This window comes from Pieris brassicae, chromosome 7 (assembly GCF_905147105.1).
Source record: "Pieris brassicae chromosome 7, ilPieBrab1.1, whole genome shotgun sequence".
Lineage (NCBI taxonomy): Eukaryota > Metazoa > Arthropoda > Insecta > Lepidoptera > Pieridae > Pieris > Pieris brassicae.
The window spans coordinates 2742657-2766535 of record NC_059671.1 but is presented as its reverse complement, the minus strand read 5'-3'; the positions used below and the strand labels follow the sequence as shown (position 1 = coordinate 2766535).

The window sequence follows — 23879 nt, the reverse complement described above, 5'->3', positions numbered from 1 at the left end:
AAAGTATTGTTAAGACTGCTGGCACGAGTTCACTTGCTTCTAAATAACACCGAGATATTTGACAAGATTTTAAAAACTATTTCAGCGTAATATTCACTAAAATACAAATTCAATTATTATTATCATAAACGCGCCAAAATGTTTTTTCTGGCCAAGATGGCGTCGCATGACTCACTTGTAAACACATGAGGAATTATTGATATTTTTACTCATATAAATACGTATTATGAATCTATAAAAAAACCAGCAAATAAAACTCCATGATAGTATTAATATTAAACAAGATATTATTAACATGCATACGTCATTGTCGATTCGACTAATCTGTTCTGTGTCGCGTAACTGACATATAAAAATCTATATTTTAACTGTGTTTTTTTTAGATAAATTATTATTATACCAGTGCTTTTACTCTTTAACGCCTTTTAAAGTCATGTTTTAGATAGATTACTCTTAACAATACTTTATTTTTCACTGTCATCTGTCAAATAAGCTTTTCGATAGAGTATTGAATTTTATAGAACTACTAAGAAGCGTCTATAATGGTCCTATACTATATAGTAGTAGTTTTTTAGTAAGTTCAGAGTGCAGGTGTTAATAATTCCATACAATTAGAATATTCGAGAATAAACTCCACAAGTTAAAAAATAAACCAAATTTAACTAGACACCATTGTTGCCATAATTGCGGCCAAATAGTTATCTATTGTCGAATGGACATTATATAAAATATATGACAAAAATCCTTTACCAAAGGTTTATGAATAAGACGAGATTTTGACATTGATTACAGAATGTACTGAGATTTAAAACATACTAGAATATCCATGGTAGGTAAGATTTATTTCCTTTAAACGACAACAATAGCTAAACTAAGGTTAAAATTAGGTTAAAATAAATCAATTAACATAAAAATCGTCTCGGAACTTATTTGTTGACATAAAAATACGATATAATGTTGCAATTTTCTAATCATTTCATAATTAACAGGGACATATACATATGTAAAAGCTCAATTCATTCTGTAACAGCCGCACTACGGCTTTTTTCTGCGATATTATTTTATACTAATTTCAATAGAAGTATTAGTCTAGCATTTAGTTTAAATCGCGGAAAAAAGTCGAGTGCGGAGTTAACTTAAATCAGAACGCGGTTATGGTATTAATACCCGCAAATTAACGTACGTACTCGTACGTTATGTGGGCCCGTTGGCGAATAGTTTGTCAAGCCCCGCCCCTTCGGCTGATTCGACGGCGCTACGCGGTTTCTCTTTAGGTACATTCATCGCTGGTAGATTAAGTATGAACACTTCCTTCTTGAATAATTGGCCTACATTTCTTCCGATCAGCTAGAAAAAAAAGCGGGTGACATTGATATAGTGGCAATGAAAGCCAGTAACTATTTAATGGAGGCCGCCCATTCTTTCCGTATCTACCTCAAGAATCACTGCGCAGTCCGAAAGCCTAAAAAAGGCGAAGCGCCCAAACCGGAGCGGAAGCCGAATAAGGCGGTGATATGGGTCGCTAAGGAGTACCCGAAGTGGCAACATATGATTTTGAGTACTCTCAAGGAGTTAAATGGGGTAACTATACTGTTATAACGTAATTAGTTTCGCTTGATTTATTTATTGTGTCCTTAAACATTGTGCAAAGCAATTTAAGATTAGCGTGCGATTATCCCTTTGTCTATGTGCGCATTTAACACTCGCTCGTACGGTGAACGTACATTGTGAAAACCGGCCGAAGTCTGATCGACTACTTGTCTATTAGAAAAAACATACGGTCACGAAAGAGATAGAAATCTGTGGCTAAGACCTCAAAGTTTATACTGCCATTGGCATTGTCAAACATTGTAAAGAATTAACAAAAATGAGATTAAAAAAAACATGTCAAACTTTATATACATACAAAAATTAGTTGGGAATTAATTTATTCAAATTACAATTAAAAGGAAATATAAAAATATATCCAGTTAAAGTGAGTTTACGAAAGCTTGACGGGAAGTTAGAAAACACATTAACGTCTTCGTCTAAGTTTTTTAATGGCAATAATAACGCAAAGTTATATTTGTGAAAATTATTTAAATAGTAACTTATTAGTTCTAACCTCGTAACGCTTATTGGTATAAAAAATTATATAAAAACTGTTTATTTTATATGGTTTTTAGTATGGTATATATATATATATATATTCAACATCAAATCATTATGATTGCAGCCTTCAGGTCTCCCCGATAACAAAGTATTATCAACAAAACTTTCTGCTATAAACGATCTTAAAAAATATATGAAAAGAGTGATGCCATTCGTTCAAGCCACAAGAGATAATCTACAAAAGATTGGTCCCGAAGCACTCTCTGTTGCCTTGCCCTTTGATGAGGCCCAACTGCTTGAAGATAACAAACAATATCTGCTGAATACTTTGGATGTAAGTATTTGTAGGCTTAATATTTACCGCTTCGTATAAATTATTTATATTATCAGTAGAAAATATAATATGTTTATATGAAAAGATGTCAAGATGGGCTAGCTTAAATAATCTACAATTACATTGTATTTATATTATTTAAGCATGTAAATTAATAAAACTAACGATGCGATATGAATGTTCATATTACTTTGAGTATTTATTATGAAGTTAATTTTTTATAGCTTAGTCTGTTTCGAAGGAACAAAATAATTCTTTGACAATTTAAATAATCATTTAACGCATTAGTAACATTTTTAAAGTTTTGAATATTTCTTAATGCATACAGTTATATACCGGACTTAAGCGATAGGCTGCTATGTCGGGGTTCCATTTTGAATTTTTAGTATGTTTGTAATCGGGACCTAAAGAAAACAAGAATTAAAAAGAAAAATGTTTTTTTTTATTTGGACCACATAATTAGGACAAACACATGATATAAATTGACATACATACGTTAAAATATAAAAACAATTTACATTACTATGAATAAAATAACATAAACCGAAGTTATTTTATCGTAGGCGTCGTCTAATGCCGCCTGAAGACCTATTTTCTTTGCTTTTATAACAGTTAAGACTGTTGTTGATTCCGGTAGGTCTTTGCCAAATCACAGCATTTTTATTTTCGATTAAACGTCTTTGATAATATTTAGTTAAAACTCGTGTTCTCTTGTTAGGTGAAAATTACAAATTTCTAGTAATTATAACATAATTAAAGATAAATCAATAATATTCACTGCGTACGTAAAACAATTCTACCTAAAACACGTTTGAACTTGTCGTTAACCAAAACGGACAGTAGAATGGGTAAACGAAAAACCTGTACTTTATTGTATACAGATCGTCTAAAAAAAATCAATTTATTACAAAACTTTTTATCTGTCATCGGAGATTTGTTTAAATAATTGGATTATTGTATAATTTTCTGAATCAACAGCTTGACGCAATCGAAGTCAAACATACATACAGTCCTGATACTCCAGAAAAAACGATAGAAGACTGTGCGCCTGGTAGTCCACATGTCAACTTTATTGCGGTACCTGGACTTACAGTGACCTTCACCAACCCCACACCGATGAGTGGATTGTTTACCATTTCTGTGACCCTGGTAGATGGGGATACGGTTGAGAAGATTGAAGCCAAGATCGCTAAAGAGATTAAGGCTATTAAAGGTTAGTAAAAAAAATTGGTTAAAATAAATCCAAAGTTATAGTCACCAGTAATACTCATTTTCAGTGGATTAGTGTTTTAACTATTCTAGGAAATATTCTCTAAGGATTCACTTGGATTGACAGAGTGTTTGTGGCTTAAAAGCAAATGGGAGAATTTCTGTGTTTGTTTGTATTATAATAATATAATATTTGTGTGTAAATAAATAATGCAAGTAAAATTTGATAAAGTTAGACCTATTGAAATATAAACGCAATTTTTTACACAACTCGACGTTTCTTCACAGCAGTCGTGGTCAGCGACTGCTACATGAACTTGTCAAATAAATTTGATATAAAGGTTATATATAGGCCATCTATTGCTGGGAAGTATAAAGCAGTCAGCTGTAATTTTTTAATTGTCTCACTATGTATTGTGTGTTAATTATTATGTATACGTTAGTTTACTGTCAAATTATTTGATTACGATAGTAAGAAATAACTATTAGTATGTAAATTTAAAATACAATTTATTTTAAACACACAAATACAGTATTTACAATATTTTTAACATGCATAGTATTAATATTAATAATTCAAAATGAATAAATAGAAAATTAAAACAAATTTGGTCCCTGTGGCAACATTTCCTCGCTGTAGTGTGTGTGGTATATCTATCAGGCGCAAGCTTAAATCTTTAATTTAGTTAAATAACTATTATATCTATATAGTTAAATTGAAAACCCTGAAAATATTTTTTATTAACTTTCAGACATAAATGCTCTAAAGCTGTGGCGATATCTTGATCCGGCGTTAGGTCCTCGCAAGATTCCAGTAGCAGGCGATCACGTGACAAAATGCGCGGAACTCGTCAATGGCGATGGTATACGCGTACACGTGGAAGCGTCGCGTATAGAACTCGTTCAGAACGGAACGAATATTGACGTCGGCTTACAGTTTGTGTATACTTATGATAAGTGATTGTTTTCAGAAATATATTTATTTATTTTTATCATAAGTGTTTTATTTTGTTAGTCCTTTATTTGTTTAGAGATTTTAATGCTTCGAAAAGTGGTAAGAAACGTAAGAAAAGTTTCTAAAACTCTTTGAACAATTTTATTAAAAAAATAATCTTTGTTTTTACGGTCAAGTTTAGAAATTTATTGGTTAGTTTATTTGTTGTGAGCACTGAATACAGTTGTGAATTTCCAACATGCCTTTAGGCACATCAATGTGTAAGTAAGCATTTTGCGAATGTATATGCATCTGCATAAAGTATTTAATGACGAAATATAGTATTGCCATCAGAAGAGCTATAGATTTACGTTTTGTTCATTTCTGTCTCATCGCATTATGTGTATGTGTGTGTATCTCATGTTAAATGTTTTATTAAAATTTGATTATATAGTCGCAAGGAGTTATAATGGGTTAAAAAATAAAAGAGCTGCAATTTTATATTATATTTAAATAACATATAAACGTTTATTCACATAAAAATGTTTAACATCGCGAAAACGATATGGCGGCGATCCCCGGCGGTCGCAGGCTATGCGAACGCTAAATACCTAAATAATCCAATATTTACACACTTATATAATACAAACACATAAAAAAAAAACGATTTCCATAGCTGTGATTTAGGGCTGATGATTGATTTACCACAAACAATTTGATTAAACAAAATACAGTGTAATCTGTATAACTCGCACCTCGTTAAATCGACATCCTCAGTGAGACGCAAAAAAATTGCCATTCCTTTCCGCTGAACCTTTTAAGTGTGCGGTATCTCGAATTATTTAGACGTTGCTACTCGAACAAAATGTTATTTCCCTACGAAATATTGATAATACATATTTATACTCTCTAAAAACGGACAAGTCGGAGTTAATAAAATATATTGACGTCTTACTTGGCATTCCCCGAAATAATAACAATTAAAAAGAATGTTCGGGGTTCGGAGTATTGTTATTGTCATTGTACGGAGTTTAAATCAAAATAACGGATTTGTTTAGTGTACAGTTTACTTCATTAATATGTAAAAATATATACAACAAAACTTATTTGAATTGTGATTCAAATTCGACTCTACAAATGGAAAAATACACATAGAAATCGCGGCTTCGTATGTCGAAATTTCAGCAGTCAAATCATATGTATCTAAGTTCTTGTTAAGTTGAAAATCTCGTTAGCATTTCCCTTGACATTCGAGTTATAGAGATTCCATTGTATTACTAAATTTATTTAAAATGCAAAATTAATCTACTATTTCGAGACGACAAACATGAGTGAAAATTTGTAACTGCCTATGACTTTGAATAAAATTCTTGCTTAATAAGTAAGAAAATATATTTTGGAATGTCGTAAATAAGGATCATAAAGTAGCATTTAGGTCGTAACTCAGTCTTTGTGTTTCTCACGATACCATAAATATGTCTATTGTGAAAAAGGCACTAAATAGAACCAAAAAACTAAAAGAAATGGCCACAAAAAATTTCACCAATATTGACTTAGACAAACCCTTCATCCATCCACGCAGGTTTGCGTACTATAAAGACTTTTTATTGCCATAAAACACTTCTCACTTATAACATAAATAATATAAATGCATTTGAATGCTGTGAAAACTCCGCTCTTGGCATTCATGGTCATGCAACATTAAAGCAATAAAGTAAAAAATGATTATGTTATTTAGAAAAGTCCTTCCAGTCACGAGAATCAGGCCTCTTTACTGACATAACTATATCTGATTAGAATCAAGCAATAACTTTTATATTCCTGTTTTGTTAAATAATTATTATATATATAAAAAAAATTAATGGAATTCTTAATTTGAATATTTTTTGCGAATTTATTTATCTATGGCGTACAACTTTTAAAATACATACGTGTTCACACATTTTACATAGAAATCTCATCATCTGTCTAGTAATATAATCAACGGTATTATTTTTATAGGAACGATCATGTGATATATAAAACTAAAACATACGTTCAGTTTAAAAAAGAATTCAATCAAATCACACTTATATACATAAATGAATGAAATTCCAAGATTTCATATTAAAAAAAAATTCAAAAGTACGAATTTATCGTTAAAATTGAGGATCTATGTAAAATCTATGTTCTAAGTAAATAAAACATTTATATGTTTAATTTTAATGCGCTCTGTCGCCGTATAGTTCCTAATACTTTTCCATATTCGCGTTCGCATTTACCTCTAAAATTAAGTAAATCCTCGAATAATCATAATTAATTGGTTAGCTTGCTTTACCTAGACTTTTTAACACCTGAATCTACCAAAGTATTGTTAAGACTGCTGGCACGAGTTCACCTGCTTCTAAATAACACCGAGATATTTGACAAGATTTTAAAAACCATTTCAGCGTAATATTCACTAAAATACAAATTCAATTCTTATTATCATAAACGCGCCAAAATGTTTTTTCTGGCCAAGATGGCGTCGCATGACTCACTTGTAAACACATGAGAAATTATTGATATTTTTACTCATATAAATACGTATTATGAATCTATAAAAAAACCAGCAAATAAAACTCCATGATAGTATTAATATTAAACAAGATATTATTAACATGCATAATAATCGTCATTGTCGATTCGACTAATCTGTTCTGTGTCGCGTAACTGACTCTTTAACGCCTTTTAAAGTCATGTTTTAGATAGATTACTCTTAACAATACTTTATTTTTCACTGTCATCTGTCAAATAGGTTTTTCGATAGAGTATTGAATTTTATAGAACTACTAAGAAGCGTCTATAATGGTCCTATAGTAGTAGTTTTTAAGTAAGTTCAGAGTGCAGGTGTTAATAATTCCATACAATTAGAATATTCGAGAATAAACTCCACAAGTTAAAAAATAAACCAAATTTAACTAGACACCATTGTTGCCATAATTGCGGCCAAATAGTAATCTATTGTCGAATGGACATTATATAAAATATATGACAAAAATCCTTTACCAAAGGTTTATGAATAAGACGAGATTTTGACATTGATTACAGAATGTACTGAGATTTAAAACATACTAGAATATCCATGGTAGGTAAGATTTATTTCCTTTAAACGACAACAATAGCTAAACTAAGCAATTTTTAATGAAAACATTCTGATAAAATTAGGTTAAAATAAATCAATTAACATAAAAACCGTCTCGGAACTTATTTGTTGACATAAAAATACGATATAATGTTGCAATTTTCTAATCATTTCATAATTAACAGGGACATATACATATGTAAAAGCTCAATTCATTCTGTAACAGCCGCACTACGGCTTTTTTCTGCGATATTATTTTATACTAATTTCATTATAAGTATTAGTCTAGCATTTAGTTTAAATCGCGGAAAAAACTCGAGTGCGGCGTTAACTTAAATCACAACGCGGTTAATAACCGCAAATTAACGTACGTACTCGTACGTTATGTGGGCCCGTTGGCGAATAGTTTGTCAAGCCCCGCCCCTTCGGCTGATTCGACGGCGCTACGCGGTTTCTCTTTAGGTACATTCATCGCTGGTAGATTTAGTATGAACACTTCCTTCTTGAATAATTGGCCTACATTTCTTCCGATCAGCTAGAAAAAGAAAAAGCGGGTGACATTGATATAGTGGCAATGAAAGCCAGTAACTATTTAATGGAGGCCGCCCATTCTTTCCGTATCTACCTCAAGAATCACAGCGCAGTCCGAAAGCCCAAACCGGAGCGGAAGCCGAATAAGGCAGTGATATGGGTCGCTAAGGAGTACCCGAAGTGGCAACATATCATTTTGAGTACGCTCAAGGAGTTAAATGGGGTAACTATACTGTTATAACGTAATTAGTTTCGCTTGATTTATTTATTGTGTCCTCAAACATTGTGCAAAGCAATTTAAGATTAGCGTGCGATTATCCCTTTGTCTATGTGCGCATTTAACACTCGCTCGTACGGTGAACGTACATTGTGAAAACCGGCCGAAGTCTGATCGACTACTTGTCTATTAGAAAAAACATACGGTCACGAAAGAGATAGAAATCTGTGGCTAAGACCTCAAAGTTTATACTGCCATTGGCATTGTCAAACATTGTAAAGAATTAACAAAAATGAGATTAAAAAAAACATTTCAAATTTTATATACACACAAAAATTAGTTGGGAATTAATTTATTCAAATTACAATTAAAAGGAAATATAAAAATATATCCAGTTAAAGTGAGTTGACGAAAGCTTGACGGGAAGTTAGAAAACACATTAACGTCTTCGTCTAAGTTTTTTAATGGCAATAATAACGAAAAGTTATATTTGTGAAAATTATTTAAATAGTAACTTATTAGTTCTAACCTCGTAACGCTTATTGGTATAAAAAATTATATAAAAACTGTTTATTTTATACCATATTTATATGTATATATTCAACATCAAATCATTATGATTGAAGCCTTCAGGTCTCCCCGATAACAAAGTATTATCAACAAAACTTTCTGCTATAAACGATCTTAAAAAATATATGAAAAGAGTGATGCCATTCGTTCAAGCCACAAGAGATAATCTACAAAAGATTGGTCCCGAAGCACTCTCTGTTGCCTTGCCCTTTGATGAGGCCCAACTGCTTGAAGATAACAAACAATATCTGCTGAATACTTTGGATGTAAGTATTTGTAGGCTTAATATTTACTGCTTCATAAAAATTATTTATATTATCAGTAGAAAATATAATATGTTTATATGAAAAGATGCCAAGATGTCTGGATAGCTTAAATAATCTACAATTAAATTTTATTTATATTATTTAAGCATGTAAATTAATAAAACTAACGATGCGATATTAAGTTAATTTTTTTTAGCTTAGTCTGTTTCGAAGGACCAAAATAATTCTTTGACAATTTAAATAATCATTTAACGCATTAGTAACATTTTTAAGTTTTTTATACACCAGACTTAAGCGATAGGCTGCTATGTCGGGGTTCCATTTAGAATTTTTAGTATGTTTGTAATCGGGACCTAAAGAAAACAAGAATTAAGAAGAAAAATGTTTTTTTTTATTTGAACCACATAATTAGGACAAACATGATATAAATTGACATACATACGTTAAAATATAAAAACAATTTACATTACTATGAATAAAATAACATAAACCGAAGTTATTTTATCGTAGGCGTCGTCGAATGCCGACTGAAGACCTATTTTCTTTGCTTTTTTAACAGTTAAGACTGTTGTTGATTCCGGTAGGTCTTTGCCAAATCACAGCATTTTTATTTTCTATTAAAAGTTTTTGATAATATTTAGTTAAAACTCGTGCTCTCTTGTAAGGTGAAAATTACAAATTTCTAGTAATTATAGCATAATTGAAGATAAATCAATAATATTCACTGCGTACGTAAAACAATTCTACCCAAAACACGTTTGAACTTGTCGTTAACTAAAACGGACAGTAGAATGGGTAAACGAAAAACCTGTACTTTATTGTATACGGATCGTCTAAAAAAAACAATTTGTTACAAGACTTTACGTTTTACGTCATCGGAGATTTGTTTAAATAATTGGATTATTGTATAATTTTCTGAATCAACAGCTTGACGCAATGGAAGTCAAACATACAGACAGTCCTGATACTCCAGAAAAAACGATAGAAGACTGTGCGCCTGGACTTACAGTGACCTTCACCAACCCCACACCGATGAGTGGATTGTTTACCATTTCTGTGACCCTTGTAGATGGGGATACGGTTGAGAAGATTAAAGCCAAGATCGCTAAAGAGATTAAGGCTATTAAAGGTTAGTCAAAAAAATTGGTTAAACTAAATACATGGTTATAGTCACCAGTAATACTCATTTTCAGTGGGTCCAGTGTTTTAACTATTCTAGGAAATATTCTATAAGGAGTCACTTGGATTGACAGAGTGTTTGTGGCTTAAAGGCAAATGGGACAATTTCTGTATTTGTTTGTATTATAATAATATAATATTTTTGTGTAATGAAATAATGCAAGTAAAATTTGATAAGGTTAGTTCTATTGAAATATAAACGCAATTCTTTACACAACTCGACGTTTCTTCACAGCAGTCGTGGTCAGCGACTGCTACATGAACTTGTCAAATAAATTTGATATAAATGTTATATATAGGCCCTCTATTGCTGGGAAGTATAAAGCAGTCAGCTGTAATTTTTTATTTGTCTTACTATGTATTGTGTGTTAATTATTATGTATACGTTAGTTTACTTTCAAATTATTTGATTACGATAGTAAGAAATAACTATTATTATGTAAATTTAAAATACAATATATTTTAAACACACAAATACAGTATTTACAATATTTTTAACATGCATAGTATTAATAATAATAATTCAAAATGAATAAATAGAAAATTAAAACAAATTTGGTCCCTGTGGCAGCATTTCCTCGCTGTATTGTGGTATATCTACCAGGCGCAAGCTTAAATCTTTAATTTAGTTAAATAACTATTATATTTATATAGTTAAATTGAAAACCCTGAAAATATTTTTTATTAACTTTCAGACATAAATGCTCTAAAGCTGTGGCGATATCTTGATCCGGCGTTAGGTCCTCGCAAGATTCCAGTAGCAGGCGATCACGTGACAAAATGCGCGGAACTCGTCAATGGCGATGGTATACGCGTACACGTGGAAGCGTCGCGTATAGAACTCGTTCAGAACGGAACGAATATTGACGTCGGCTTACAGTTTGTGTATACTTATGATAAGTGATTGTTTTCAGAAATATATTTATTTATTTTTATAATAAGTGTTTTATTTTGTTAGTCCTTTATTTGTTTAGAGATTTTAATGCTTCGAAAAGTGGTAAGAAACGTAAGAAAAGTTTCTAAAACTCTTTGAACAATTTTATTAAAAAAATAATCTTTGTTTTTACGGTCAAGTTTAGAAATTTATTGGTTAGTTTATTTGTTGTGAGCACTGAATACAGTTGTGAATTTCCAACATGCCTTTAGGCACATCAATGTGTAAGTAAGCATTTTGCGAATGTATATGCATCTGCATAAAGTATTTAATGACGAAATATAGTATTGCCATCAGAAGAGCTATAGATTTACGTTTTGTTCATTTCTGTCTCATCGCATTAGTAATCAAGAATTCAAATAATCAAAAAAAAATCGCTTTAAATAATTTATATATGGTAATTGCGCACACTTAAACACACACACATATTGCGTAAAACACCGACATATTGAGTATAACACTAGATTGGCATTGTGATGATATTTTTTTACTTTCTATCGAATCGATTACGAGTGCATTACAGCAGTCGGACAGACTTTTCGTGTATCTCATGTTAAATGTTTTATTAAAATTTGATTATATAGTCGCAAGGAGTTAGTTATAATGGGTTAAGAAATAAAAGAGTTGCAATTTTATATTATATTTAAATAACATATAAACGTTTATTCACATAAAAATGTTTAACATCGCGAAAACGATATGGCGGCGATCCCCGGCGGTCGCAGGCTATGCGAACGCGAAATACCTAAATAATCCAATATTTACACACTTATATAATACAAACACATAAAAAAAAAACGATTTCCATAGCTGTGATTTAGGGCTGATGATTGATTTACCACAAACAATTTGATTAAACAAAATACAGTGTAATCTGTATAACTCGCACCTCGTTAAATCGACATCCTCAGTGAGACGCAAAAAAATTGCCATTCCTTTCCGCTGAACCTTTTAAGTGTGCGGTATCTCGAATTATTTAGACGTTGCTACTCGAACAAAATGTTATTTCCCTACGAAATATTGATAATACATATTTATACTCTCTAAAAACGGACAAGTCGGAGTTAATAAAATATATTGACGTCTTACTTGGCATTCCCCGAAATAATAACAATTAAAAAGAATGTTCGGGGTTCGGAGTATTGTTATTGTCATTGTACGTAGTTTAAATCAAAATAACGGATTTGTTTAGTGTACAGTTTACTTCATTAATATGTAAAAATATATACAACAAAACTTATTTGAATTGTGATTCAAATTCGACTCTACAAATGGAAAAATACACATAGAAATCGCGGCTTCGTATGTCGAAATTTCAGCAGTCAAATCATATGTATCTAAGTTCTTGTTAAGTTGAAAATCTCGTTAGCATTTCCCTTGACATTCGAGTTATAGAGATTCCATTGTATTACTAAATTTATTTAAAATGCAAAATTAATCTACTATTTCGAGACGACAAACATGAGTGAAAAATTGTAACTGCCTTTGACTTTGAATAAAATTCTTGCTTAATAAGTAAGAAAATATATTTTGGAATGTCGTAAATAAGGATCATAAAGTAGCATTTAGGTCGTAACTCAGTCTTTGTGTTTCACACGATACCATAAATATGTCTATTGTGAAAAAGGCACTAAATAGAACCAAAAAACTAAAAGAAATGGCCACAAAAAATTTCACCAATATTGACTTAGTTACTAGTAAAAACCGAACAAACAAACCCTTCATCCATCCACGCAGGTTTGCGTACTATAAAGACTTTTTATTGCCATAAAACACTTCTTATAACATAAATAATATAAATGCATTTGAATGCTGTGAAAACTCCGCTCTTGGCATTCATGGTCATGCAACATTAAAGCAATAAAGTAAAAAATGATTATGTTATTTAGAAAAGTCCTTCCAGTCACGAGAATCAGGCCTCTTTACTGACATAACTATATCTGATGAGAATCAAGCAATAACTTTTATATACCTGTTTTGTTAAATAATTATTATATATATATAAAAAAATAATGGAATTCTTAATTTGAATATTTTTTGCGAATTTATTTATGGCGTACAACTTTTAAAATACAAACGTTATCACACATTTTACATAGAAATCTCATCATGTGTCTAATAACATAATTAACGGTATTATTTTTATAGGAACGTTCATGTGATATATAAAACTAAAACATACATTCAGTTTAAAAAAAAAATCAATCAAATCACACTTATATACATAAATGAATGAAAACCCAAGAGGGCGGCTTCGCCTTCATATTAAAAAAAATTAAAAAGTACGAATTTATCGTTAAAATTGAAGATCTATGTAAAATCTATGTTCTAAGTAAATAAAACATTTATATGTTTAATTTTAATGCGCTCTGTCGCCGTATAGTTCCTAATACTTTTCCATATTCGCGTTCGCATTTACCTCTAAAATTAAGTAAATCCTCGAATACTCATAATTAATTGGTTAGCTTGCTTTACCTAGACTTTTTAACACCTGAATCTACCAAAGTATTGTTAAGACTGCTGGCACGAGTTCACCTGCTTCTAAATAACACCGAGATATTTGACAAGATTTTAAAAACCATTTCAGCGTAATATTCACTAAAATACAAATTCAATTCTTATTATCATAAACGCGCCAAAATGTTTTTTCTGGCCAAGATGGCGTCGCATGACTCACTTGTAAACACATGAAGAATTATTGATATTTTTACTCATATAAATACGTATTATGAATCTATAAAAAAACCAGCAAATAAAACTCCATGATAGTATTAATATTAAACAAGATATTATTAACATGTATACGTCATTGTCGATTCGACTAATCTGTTCTGTGTCGCGTAACTGACATATAAAAATCTATATTTTAACTGTGTTTTTTTTAGATAAATTATTACTTTACCAGTGATTTTACTCTTTAACGCCTTTTAAAGTCTAGTTTTAGATAGATTACTCTTAACAATACTTTATTTTTCACTGTCATCTGTCAAATAGGCTTTTCGATAGAGTATTGAATTTTATAGAACTACTAAGAAGCGTCTATAATGGTGCTATAGTATATAGTAATAGTTTTGTAGTAAGTTAGAGAATAACCTCCACAAGTTAAAAAATAAACCAAATTTAACTAGACACCATTGTTGCCATAATTGCGGCCAAATAGTTATCTATTGTCGAATGGACCTTATCCATAAACCCATGTCATTATATAAAATATCTGACAAAAATCCTTTACCAAAGGTTTATGAATAAGACGAGATTTTGACATTGATTACAGAATGTACTGAGATTTAAAACATACTAGAATATCCATGGTAGGTAAGATTTATTTCCTTTAAACGACAACAATAGCTAAACTAAGCAATTTTTAATGAAAACATTCTGATAAAATTAGGTTAAAATAAATCAATTAACATAAAAACCGTCTCGGAACTTATTTGTTGACATAAAAATACGATATAATGTTGCAATTTTCTAATCATTTCATAATTAACAGGGAAATATACATATGTAAAAGCTCAATTCATTCTGTAACAGCCGCACTACGGCTTTTTTCTGCGATATTATTTTATACTAATTTCATTATAAGTATTAGTCTAGCATTTAGTTTAAATCGCGGAAAAAACTCGAGTGCGGCGTTAACTTAAATCAGAATGCGGTTATGGTATTAATACCCGCAAATTAACGTACGTACTCGTACGTTATGTGGGCCCGTTGGCGAATAGTTTGTCAAGCCCCGCCCCTTCGGCTGATTAGACGGCGCTACGCGGTTTCTCTTTAGGTACATTCATCGCTGGTAGATTAAGTATGAACACTTCCTTCATGAATAATTGGCCTACATTTCTTCCGATCAGCTAGAAAAAAAAGCGGGTGACATTGATATAGTGGCAATGAAAGCCAGTAACTATTTAATGGAGGCCGCCCATTCTTTCCGTATCTACCTCAAGAATCACTGCGCAGTTCAAAAGCCTAAAAAAGGGGAAGCGCCCAAACCGGAGCGGAAGCCGAATAAGGCGGTGATATGGGTCGCTAAGGAGTACCCGAAGTGGCAACATATGATTTTGAGTACTCTCAAGGAGTTAAATGGGGTAACTATACTGTTATAACGTAATTAGTTTGGCTTGATTTATTTATTGTCTCCTCAAACATTGTGCAAAGCAATTTAAGATTAGCGTGCGATTATCCCTTTGTCTATGTGCGCATTTAACACTCGCTCGTACGGTGAACGTACATTGTGAAAACCGGCCGAAGTCTGATCGACTACTTGTCTATTAGAAAAAACATACGGTCACGAAAGAGATAGAAATCTGTGGCTAAGACCTCAAAGTTTATACTGCCATTGGCATTGTCAAACATTGTAAAGAATTAACAAAAATGAGATTAAAAAAAACATGTCAAATTTTATATACACACAAAAATTAGTTGGGAATTAATTTATTCAAATTACAATTAAAAGGAAATATAAAAATATATCCAGTTAAAGTGAGTTGACGAAAGCTTGACGGGAAGTTATAAAACACATTAACGTCTTCGTCTAAGTTTTTTAATGGCAATAACAACGAAAAGTTATATTTGTGAAAATTATTTAAATAGTAACTTATTAGTTCTAACCTCGTAACGCTTATTGGTATAAAAAATTATATAAAAACTGTTTATTTTATACCATACTTATATATATATATTCAACATCAAATCATTATGATTGCAGCCTTCAGGTCTCCCCGATAACAAAGTATTATCAACAAAACTTTCTGCTATAAACGATCTTAAAAAATATATGAAAAGAGTGATGCCATTCGTTCAAGCCACAAGAGATAATCTACAAAAGATTGGTCCCGAAGCACTCTCTGTTGCCTTGCCCTTTGATGAGGCCCAACTGCTTGAAGATAACAAACAATATCTGCTGAATACTTTGGATGTAAGTATTTGTAGGCTTAATATTTACCGCTTCGTATAAATTATTTATATTATCAGTAGAAAATATAATATGTTTATATGAAAAGATGTCGAGATGGGCTAGCTTAAATAATCTACAATTAAATTGTATTTATATTATTTAAGCATGTAAATTAATAAAACTAACGATGCGATATTAATGTTCATATTACTTCGAGTATTTATTATGAAGTTAATTTCTTATAGCTTAGTCTGTTTCGAAGGACCAAAATAATTCTTTGACAATTTAAATAATCATTTAACGCATTAGTAACATTTTTAAAGTTTTGAATATTTCTTAATGCATACAGTTATACACCGGATAGATTAAGCGATAGGCTGCTATGTCGGGGTTCCATTTTGAATTTTTAGTATGTTTGTAATCGGGACCTAAAGAAAACAAGAATTAAGAAGAAAAATGTTTTTTTTTATTTGAACCACATAATTAGGACAAACATGATATAAATTGACATACATACGTTAATATAAAAACAATTTACATTACTATGAATAAAATAACATAAACCGAAGTTATTTTATCGTAGGCGTCGTCGAATGCCGCCTGAAGACTTATTTTCTTTGCTTTTATAACAGTTAAGACTGTTGTTGATTCCGATAGGTCTTTGCCAAATCACAGCATTTTTATTTTCGATTAAAAGTCTTTGATAATATTTAGTTAAAACTCGTGTTCTCTTGTTAGGTGAAAATTACAAATTTCTAGTAATTTTATTTATTTATTTATTTATTTATTTATTGTTGTATAAGTGTTCTTAATATAAAGGTAGTTGATGTGGTGGAAACACAAACTGTGCACAGTTTTTCTATCCACCAGGACGTCGAACATAATTAAATCATTAACACACATATATATATACTAAGGCCAGTGACATATAAACTGTAAATTTATAACAATCAAACCATTCAAACGATTTAAAATTGCACGTAAAACGTCATAAACAAATCTAAACACTGACGCGCCATATTTAGCCGATGCAGGAAACCTGTTCTTGTCGAGAATTCTTATTCACATACAGGATGAGTTCCTATATTCGAATATATATATATTTTAATGACGTATATGGCATAATTTATGTTATGCATAATTTATAATTGTTTGACTTATGTAGTATTTTTTTAATTTAAATTTAATATTGTTTCTTGTTATATTCGTAAGAAGTGTAGCTGGTATCGAGTTTATTAAATTTGGAATAATGTAATCTAATGTTTTTTTCCCATATAAATTATTGTATTTGGGTAATAGAAATTCGTTTTTTTAATTTTCTACGTGTTGAGTAGTGATAGTGAGTTTTAATTGTTTTGAGATAATTTTCTGTAAAGTAGTTTTCATTTAATAATCCTAGTTGTACTTTCTCGTGTATAGGTATAATTTTGAAAAATGCAAATAGCTTTCTGTAGTCCGCTTTATATTGTGATTTTAATTTTAAGGGAGCAATTGTTTTTAAAATACGTATTTGTATTGCAAATATTTGATTTAGATAAGTTTTGCATGTTCTCCCATAGCTTGTAAGTCCATATGTTATAATGGATTCGGCTAGTGCTTTGTATAATAGTAGCAGAGTTTTAAGTGGTATTTTATTTTTTATTAAAGTGAATTTGGCAAGTATCGCTCTTAGCCTATCACAGACAGAATTAATGTGCATTTTCCAGGACATTCGGTCATCTATTGTAAGCCCCAGGTACTTATGGTTATGAACTAATTCTAAAGCGTTGCAGTTGCAGCTATTGGGGTACGAGTTATAAGAATGTGCACATGTGTGGTTGTGTAAGATTAAGATGGGTGTACGTGAATTTAGATTGTGACTGGATCGGATATGCATGAACTTTGTTTTGTTAGGATTTAGTACAAGTCCTACGTCGTGGGACCATTTAGCCAATGTATCGAAATCAGATTGTAGCTTTGTTTCTGCTTCTTGGATGTTAGGCCCTGCAGCTACTAGGCATGTATCATCTGCAAATTGGAATATCTGACAATACTTTATTATGTTAGGTAATGTGTTAACATAGGTAAGGTAGTGTAAAGGCCCAATGATTGAGCCCTGAGCCGTACCTTCTGTAATAGATATTGGAAAACTTTCTTCGTTGCACACTTTAACACGATAAGTTCTGTCTTGCAGATAGTTTTCACACCACTTGAGTAGGTTTCCTCGTACTCCGCAGTCATTTAAGTTCTGCAGGATTACGCTGTGCTTTAATGTTTCGAATGCCTTACTGTAGTCAATAAACACTACTAGAACATGATCTTTTTTATTTAAATGTTTATAAATGTGGTCTGTGAATGCGGATAGCAATTGTGTGGTATTTTTATTTGGTTGGAATCCATATTGTTTGTTAGAAAGAATATTGTGTTTTTTATAATAATTTAGAATTTGTCCACATATGTATTTTTCTATTATTTTGTTAATTGTTGGCAATATAGTTATTGGACGATAATTATTATAGATTTTTTTGCTACCATTTTTGTATATTGGTCGAACTATGCCTGTTTTTAGTAAGTTAGGATATTTTCCAGTATAAATGCTCGTATTAATAAGGTTAGCTATGACTACGTTGATTTTATTACATAATGTTTTAATATCCATAGCTCGTATTTTATCTGCACCTGGAGACTTTCTGTCGTTTAATGATTTAATTATCTTTGCAACTGATTTAGGGTCTGCTGACTGAAATCTCATACTAGTATTTTCTGTATGCTGGTAGGAGCTTTTATCTAACAGTGGATTTACACAGTTGGTTGCTATATTACTAATACTATTGTGGAAGGAAGTTGCAAAATTATTTGCAATATCTTTACATGTAATATTTTGGTTTGCAAATGCGTTTTGTATAGCTACGTCCATGGATGTTTTAATTTTTCCTGTTAGTTGGTTTAATATGTCCCATAGATTTTTTAGATTATTTTTATTAGCTTCTATATTGATTCTAATTGTTTTATTTTTAGTTTTATTTATTAATTTATTGACATAATTTCTGGTTTTATTATATTTTTGTTTGAGTATTAAGTTGTTTGGATCTTTTATATATTGAGTAAAAAGTTTATCTCTGTACTGACATCCTTTAATAATTCTATTATTAATCCAATGGTTACTATTTCGAAGAGAGTTAGATTTAAGTTTAACTGTACATTCAGATTTTTTATATGCTTGTGTTAAGTTATTTTGTATGAAGTTATATATACCAATAGGACACTTCATTTCTAATGTCGGCTTCCAATCAATTTGCTCTAGAAGGATCGTTAATTTATTATTGTCAATTAATGTTTTATATGTTGGAACATCCTGTGACTGTGTTTTAGTGCAAGCAAGCACGATCGCTCGATGGTCCGCTAGTTTTGTGCCAACCGTTGCCGTGTATAGGTCGTGTGTTTGGGATCGAGCGTATATGTGGTCTATGCATGATTTTGTAATGGTTCCTTTGTATAGTTCCGCCCTAGTGTAAGTTGTGATCCCACACATAAGGCCTAAACTGTGTAATGTGTTGCAATATTTATGTTTTATAGGAATGTCTAGCTTTAGATTTATATTAACGTCTCCCAATAGATACAAATCAATATTTTTCTGACAGTTGTTCTTAATAATATTATGAAGTTCGTCAATAAACAGGTTCTTGCTTAGGCTAGGTGGGCGGTAAATAGCACAAATTTGAGCAGTGTATTTTGTCTGAGTTGTGATGGTAAAAAGTATATTCTCGAAATGTTGGCTTTTTACAATTTTCATATTAAATTTATGTTTCTTTTTTACATATACTACGATACCTCCACCTTTCCTACCGTTTCTGAGTGCCGAAAACATATGGTATCCATCTAAATTATACAGACAACTGATTTTATCAGAAATGTTTACTTCTGTAAGCACAATAACGTCAACAGCTCCAGCCGCATAAATACACTGCTCAAGACTATCAAAGTATTTTATGATTGACCTTATGTTTATGTGTACACACAATAGATTTAAATGTCTACTGGGAATTTTACTCACAAAATCACTTATGTTTATACAGTCTTCTAATTCACAAATATCACTAGTTAAACTATCCATCTTAATAATAATAATTTATATGCATTTAAATTGGTCAGTTAATTGGCATTCTGTCTTTTTTTTAGCACTTGTATATCCAACACTGATCTTAGGTTTTGTATTTTAGTGTTTTCATCCTTTCTTGCACGCACCATACCGTTTTTAAACCATACGTATTTATATCCTTGTTTATTCTTTAATTCCTGTTTGGCTTCCCATAAAACGCTTTTGTTGTGTTTAGTCATTGCTTCCCTGATGAATACTATTTTGTTATTGTTGGGTTCATAGGGGCAAACATCGGCCACCATAGTTTTAATGGTTTTTGCAGCATTATAACATAATTGAAGATAAATCAATGTTTGAACTTGTCGTTAACCAAAACGGACAGTAGAATGGGTAAACGAAAAACCTGTACTTTATTGTATACAGATCGTCTAAAAAAAAACAATTTATTACAAAACTTTTTATCTGTCATCGGAGATTTGTTTAAATAATTGGATTATTGTATAATTTTCTGAATCAACAGCTTGACGCAATCGAAGTCAAACATACAGACAGTCCTGATACTCCAGAAAAAACGATAGAAGACTGTGCGCCTGGTAGTCCACATGTCAACTTTATTGCGGAACCTAGACTTACAATGAACTTCACCAACCCCACACCGATGAGTGGATTGTTTACCATTTCTGTGACCCTGGTAGATGGGGATACGGTTGAGAAGATTAAAGCCAAGATCGCTAAAGAGATTAAGGCTATTAAAATTAAAGGTTAGTAAAAAAAATTGGTTAAAATAAATCCATGGTTATAGTCACCAGTAATACTCATTTTCAGTGGGTCCAGTGTTTTAATTATTCTAGGAAATATTCTCTAAGGAGTCACTTGGATTGACAGAGTGTTTGTGGCTTAAAGGCAGATGGGACAATTTCTGTGTTTGTTTGTATTATAATAATATAATATTTTTGTGTAATGAAATAATGCAAGTAAAATTTGATAAAGTTAGTTCTATTGAAATATAAACGCAATTTTTTACACAACTCGACGTTTCTTCACAGCAGTCGGGTTCAGCGACTGCTACATGAACTTGTCAAATAAATTTGATATAAAGGTTATCTATAGGCCATCTATTGCTGGGAAGTATAAAGCAGTCAGCTGTAATTTTTTAATTGTCTTACTATGTATTGTGTGTTAATTATTATGTATACGTTAGTTTACTGTCAAATTATTTGATTACGATAGTAAGAAATAACTATTAGTATGTAAATTCAAAATACAATTTATTTTAAACACACAAATACAGTATTTACAATATTTTTAACATGCATAGTATTAATATTAATAATTCAAAATGAATAAATAGAAAATTAAAACAAATTTGGTCCCTGTGGCAGCATTTCCTCGCTGTAGTGTGTGTGGTATATCTACCAGGCGCAAGCTTAAATCTTTAATTTAGTTAAATAACTATTATATCTATATAGTTAAATTGAAAACCCTGAAAATATTTTTTATTAACTTTCAGACATAAATGCTCTAAAGCTGTGGCGATATCTTGATCCGGCGTTAGGTCCTCGCAAGATTCCAGTAGCAGGCGATCACGTGACAAAATGCGCGGAACTCGTCAATGGCGATGGTATACGCGTACACGTGGAAGCGTCGCGTATAGAACTCGTTCAGAACGGAACGAATATTGACGTCGGCTTACAGTTTGTGTATACTTATGATAAGTGATTGTTTTCAGAAATATATTTATTTATTTTTATAATAAGTGTTTTATTTTGTTAGTCCTTTATTTGTTTAGAGATTTTAATGCTTCGAAAAGTGGTAAGAAACGTAAGAAAAGTTTCTAAAACTCTTTGAACAATTTTATTAAAAAAATAATCTTTGTTTTTACGGTCAAGTTTAGAAATTTATTGGTTAGTTTATTTGTTGTGAGCACTGAATACAGTTGTGAATTTCCAACATGCCTTTAGGCACATCAATGTGTAAGTAAGCATTTTGCGAATGTATATGCATCTGCATAAAGTATTTAATGACGAAATATAGTATTGCCATCAGAAGAGCTATAGATTTACGTTTTGTTCATTTCTGTCTCATCGCATTATGTGTATGTGTGTGTATCTCATGTTAAATGTTTTATTAAAATTTGATTATATAGTCGCAAGGAGTTATAATGGGTTAAAAAATAAAAGAGCTGCAATTTTATATTATATTTAAATAACATATAAACGTTTATTCACATAAAAATGTTTAACATCGCGAAAACGATATGGCGGCGATCCCCGGCGGTCGCAGGCTATGCGAACGCGAAATACCTAAATAATCCAATATTTACACACTTATATAATACAAACACATAAAAAAAAAACGATTTCCATAGCTGTGATTTAGGGCTGATGATTGATTTACCACAAACAATTTGATTAAACAAAATACAGTGTAATCTGTATAACTCGCACCTCGTTAAATCGACATCCTCAGTGAGACGCAAAAAAATTGCCATTCCTTTCCGCTGAACCTTTTAAGTGTGCGGTATCTCGAATTATTTAGACGTTGCTACTCGAACAAAATGTTATTTCCCTACGAAATATTGATAATACATATTTATACTCTCTAAAAACGGACAAGTCGGAGTTAATAAAATATATTGACGTCTTACTTGGCATTCCCCGAAATAATAACAATTAAAAAGAATGTTCGGGGTTCGGAGTATTGTTATTGTCATTGTACGTAGTTTAAATCAAAATAACGGATTTGTTTAGTGTACAGTTTACTTCATTAATATGTAAAAATATATACAACAAAACTTATTTGAATTGTGATTCAAATTCGACTCTACAAATGGAAAAATACACATAGAAATCGCGGCTTCGTATGTCGAAATTTCAGCAGTCAAATCATATGTATCTAAGTTCTTGTTAAGTTGAAAATCTCGTTAGCATTTCCCTTGACATTCGAGTTATAGAGATTCCATTGTATTACTAAATTTATTTAAAATGCAAAATTAATCTACTATTTCGAGACGACAAACATGAGTGAAAAATTGTAACTGCCTTTGACTTTGAATAAAATTCTTGCTTAATAAGTAAGAAAATATATTTTGGAATGTCGTAAATAAGGATCATAAAGTAGCATTTAGGTCGTAACTCAGTCTTTGTGTTTCTCACGATACCATAAATATGTCTATTGTGAAAAAGGCACTAAATAGAACCAAAAAAAAACATACACAAAACACGTGCTACAACCTAAAAGAAATGGCCACAAAAAATTTCACCAATATTGACTTAGACAAACCCTTCATCCATTCACGCAGGTTTGCGTACTATAAAGACTTTTTATTGCCATAAAACATTTCTTATAACATAAATAATAGAAATGCTGTGAAAACTCTGCTCTTGGCGTTCATGGTCATGCAACATTGAAGCAATAAAGTAAAAAATGATTATGTTATTTAGAAAAGTCCTTCCAGTCACGAGAATCAGGCCTCTTTACTGACATAACTATATCTGATGAGAATCAAGCAATAACTTTTATATACCTGTTTTGTTAAA

The 23879-nt window shown here is 31.1% G+C and overlaps 3 protein-coding genes across 5 annotated transcripts; all 3 read left to right on the top strand.

Annotated features, from left to right (window-relative positions):
• The first annotated feature begins 527 nt into the window (after positions 1-527).
• On the top strand, positions 528-4627 carry LOC123712166 (leucine--tRNA ligase, cytoplasmic-like). 3 transcript variants are annotated; one of them, XM_045665147.1, is made up of 5 exons: positions 528-545; positions 1348-1581; positions 2216-2425; positions 3404-3638; positions 4387-4627. In XM_045665147.1, the coding sequence occupies exons 1-5, from the start codon at positions 543-545 to the stop codon at positions 4593-4595; spliced, it is 891 nt and encodes a 296-aa protein (XP_045521103.1). In that variant the 5' UTR covers positions 528-542; the 3' UTR covers positions 4596-4627. The 3 variants fall into 3 exon arrangements, with proteins under 3 accessions (XP_045521103.1, XP_045521104.1, XP_045521102.1); XM_045665148.1 differs by lacking the exon at positions 528-545 and adding an exon at positions 570-574 and having other exon boundaries at positions 1352-1581; XM_045665146.1 differs by lacking the exon at positions 528-545 and adding an exon at positions 570-829.
• A 3618-nt stretch (positions 4628-8245) lies between these two features.
• On the top strand, positions 8246-11369 carry LOC123712208 (leucine--tRNA ligase, cytoplasmic-like). Its single transcript, XM_045665204.1, has 4 exons — positions 8246-8425; positions 9046-9255; positions 10183-10384; positions 11130-11369. Exons 1-4 carry the CDS (start codon positions 8246-8248, stop codon positions 11336-11338), a joined length of 801 nt encoding a protein of 266 aa, XP_045521160.1. The 3' UTR covers positions 11339-11369.
• Positions 11370-15353: 3984 nt separating this feature from the next.
• Positions 15354-22059, top strand: LOC123712207 (leucine--tRNA ligase, cytoplasmic-like). The gene is made up of 4 exons (XM_045665203.1): positions 15354-15453; positions 16074-16283; positions 20861-21101; positions 21851-22059. The coding sequence occupies exons 1-4, from the start codon at positions 15421-15423 to the stop codon at positions 22057-22059; spliced, it is 693 nt and encodes a 230-aa protein (XP_045521159.1). The 5' UTR covers positions 15354-15420.
• The last annotated feature ends 1820 nt before the right edge of the window (positions 22060-23879 follow it).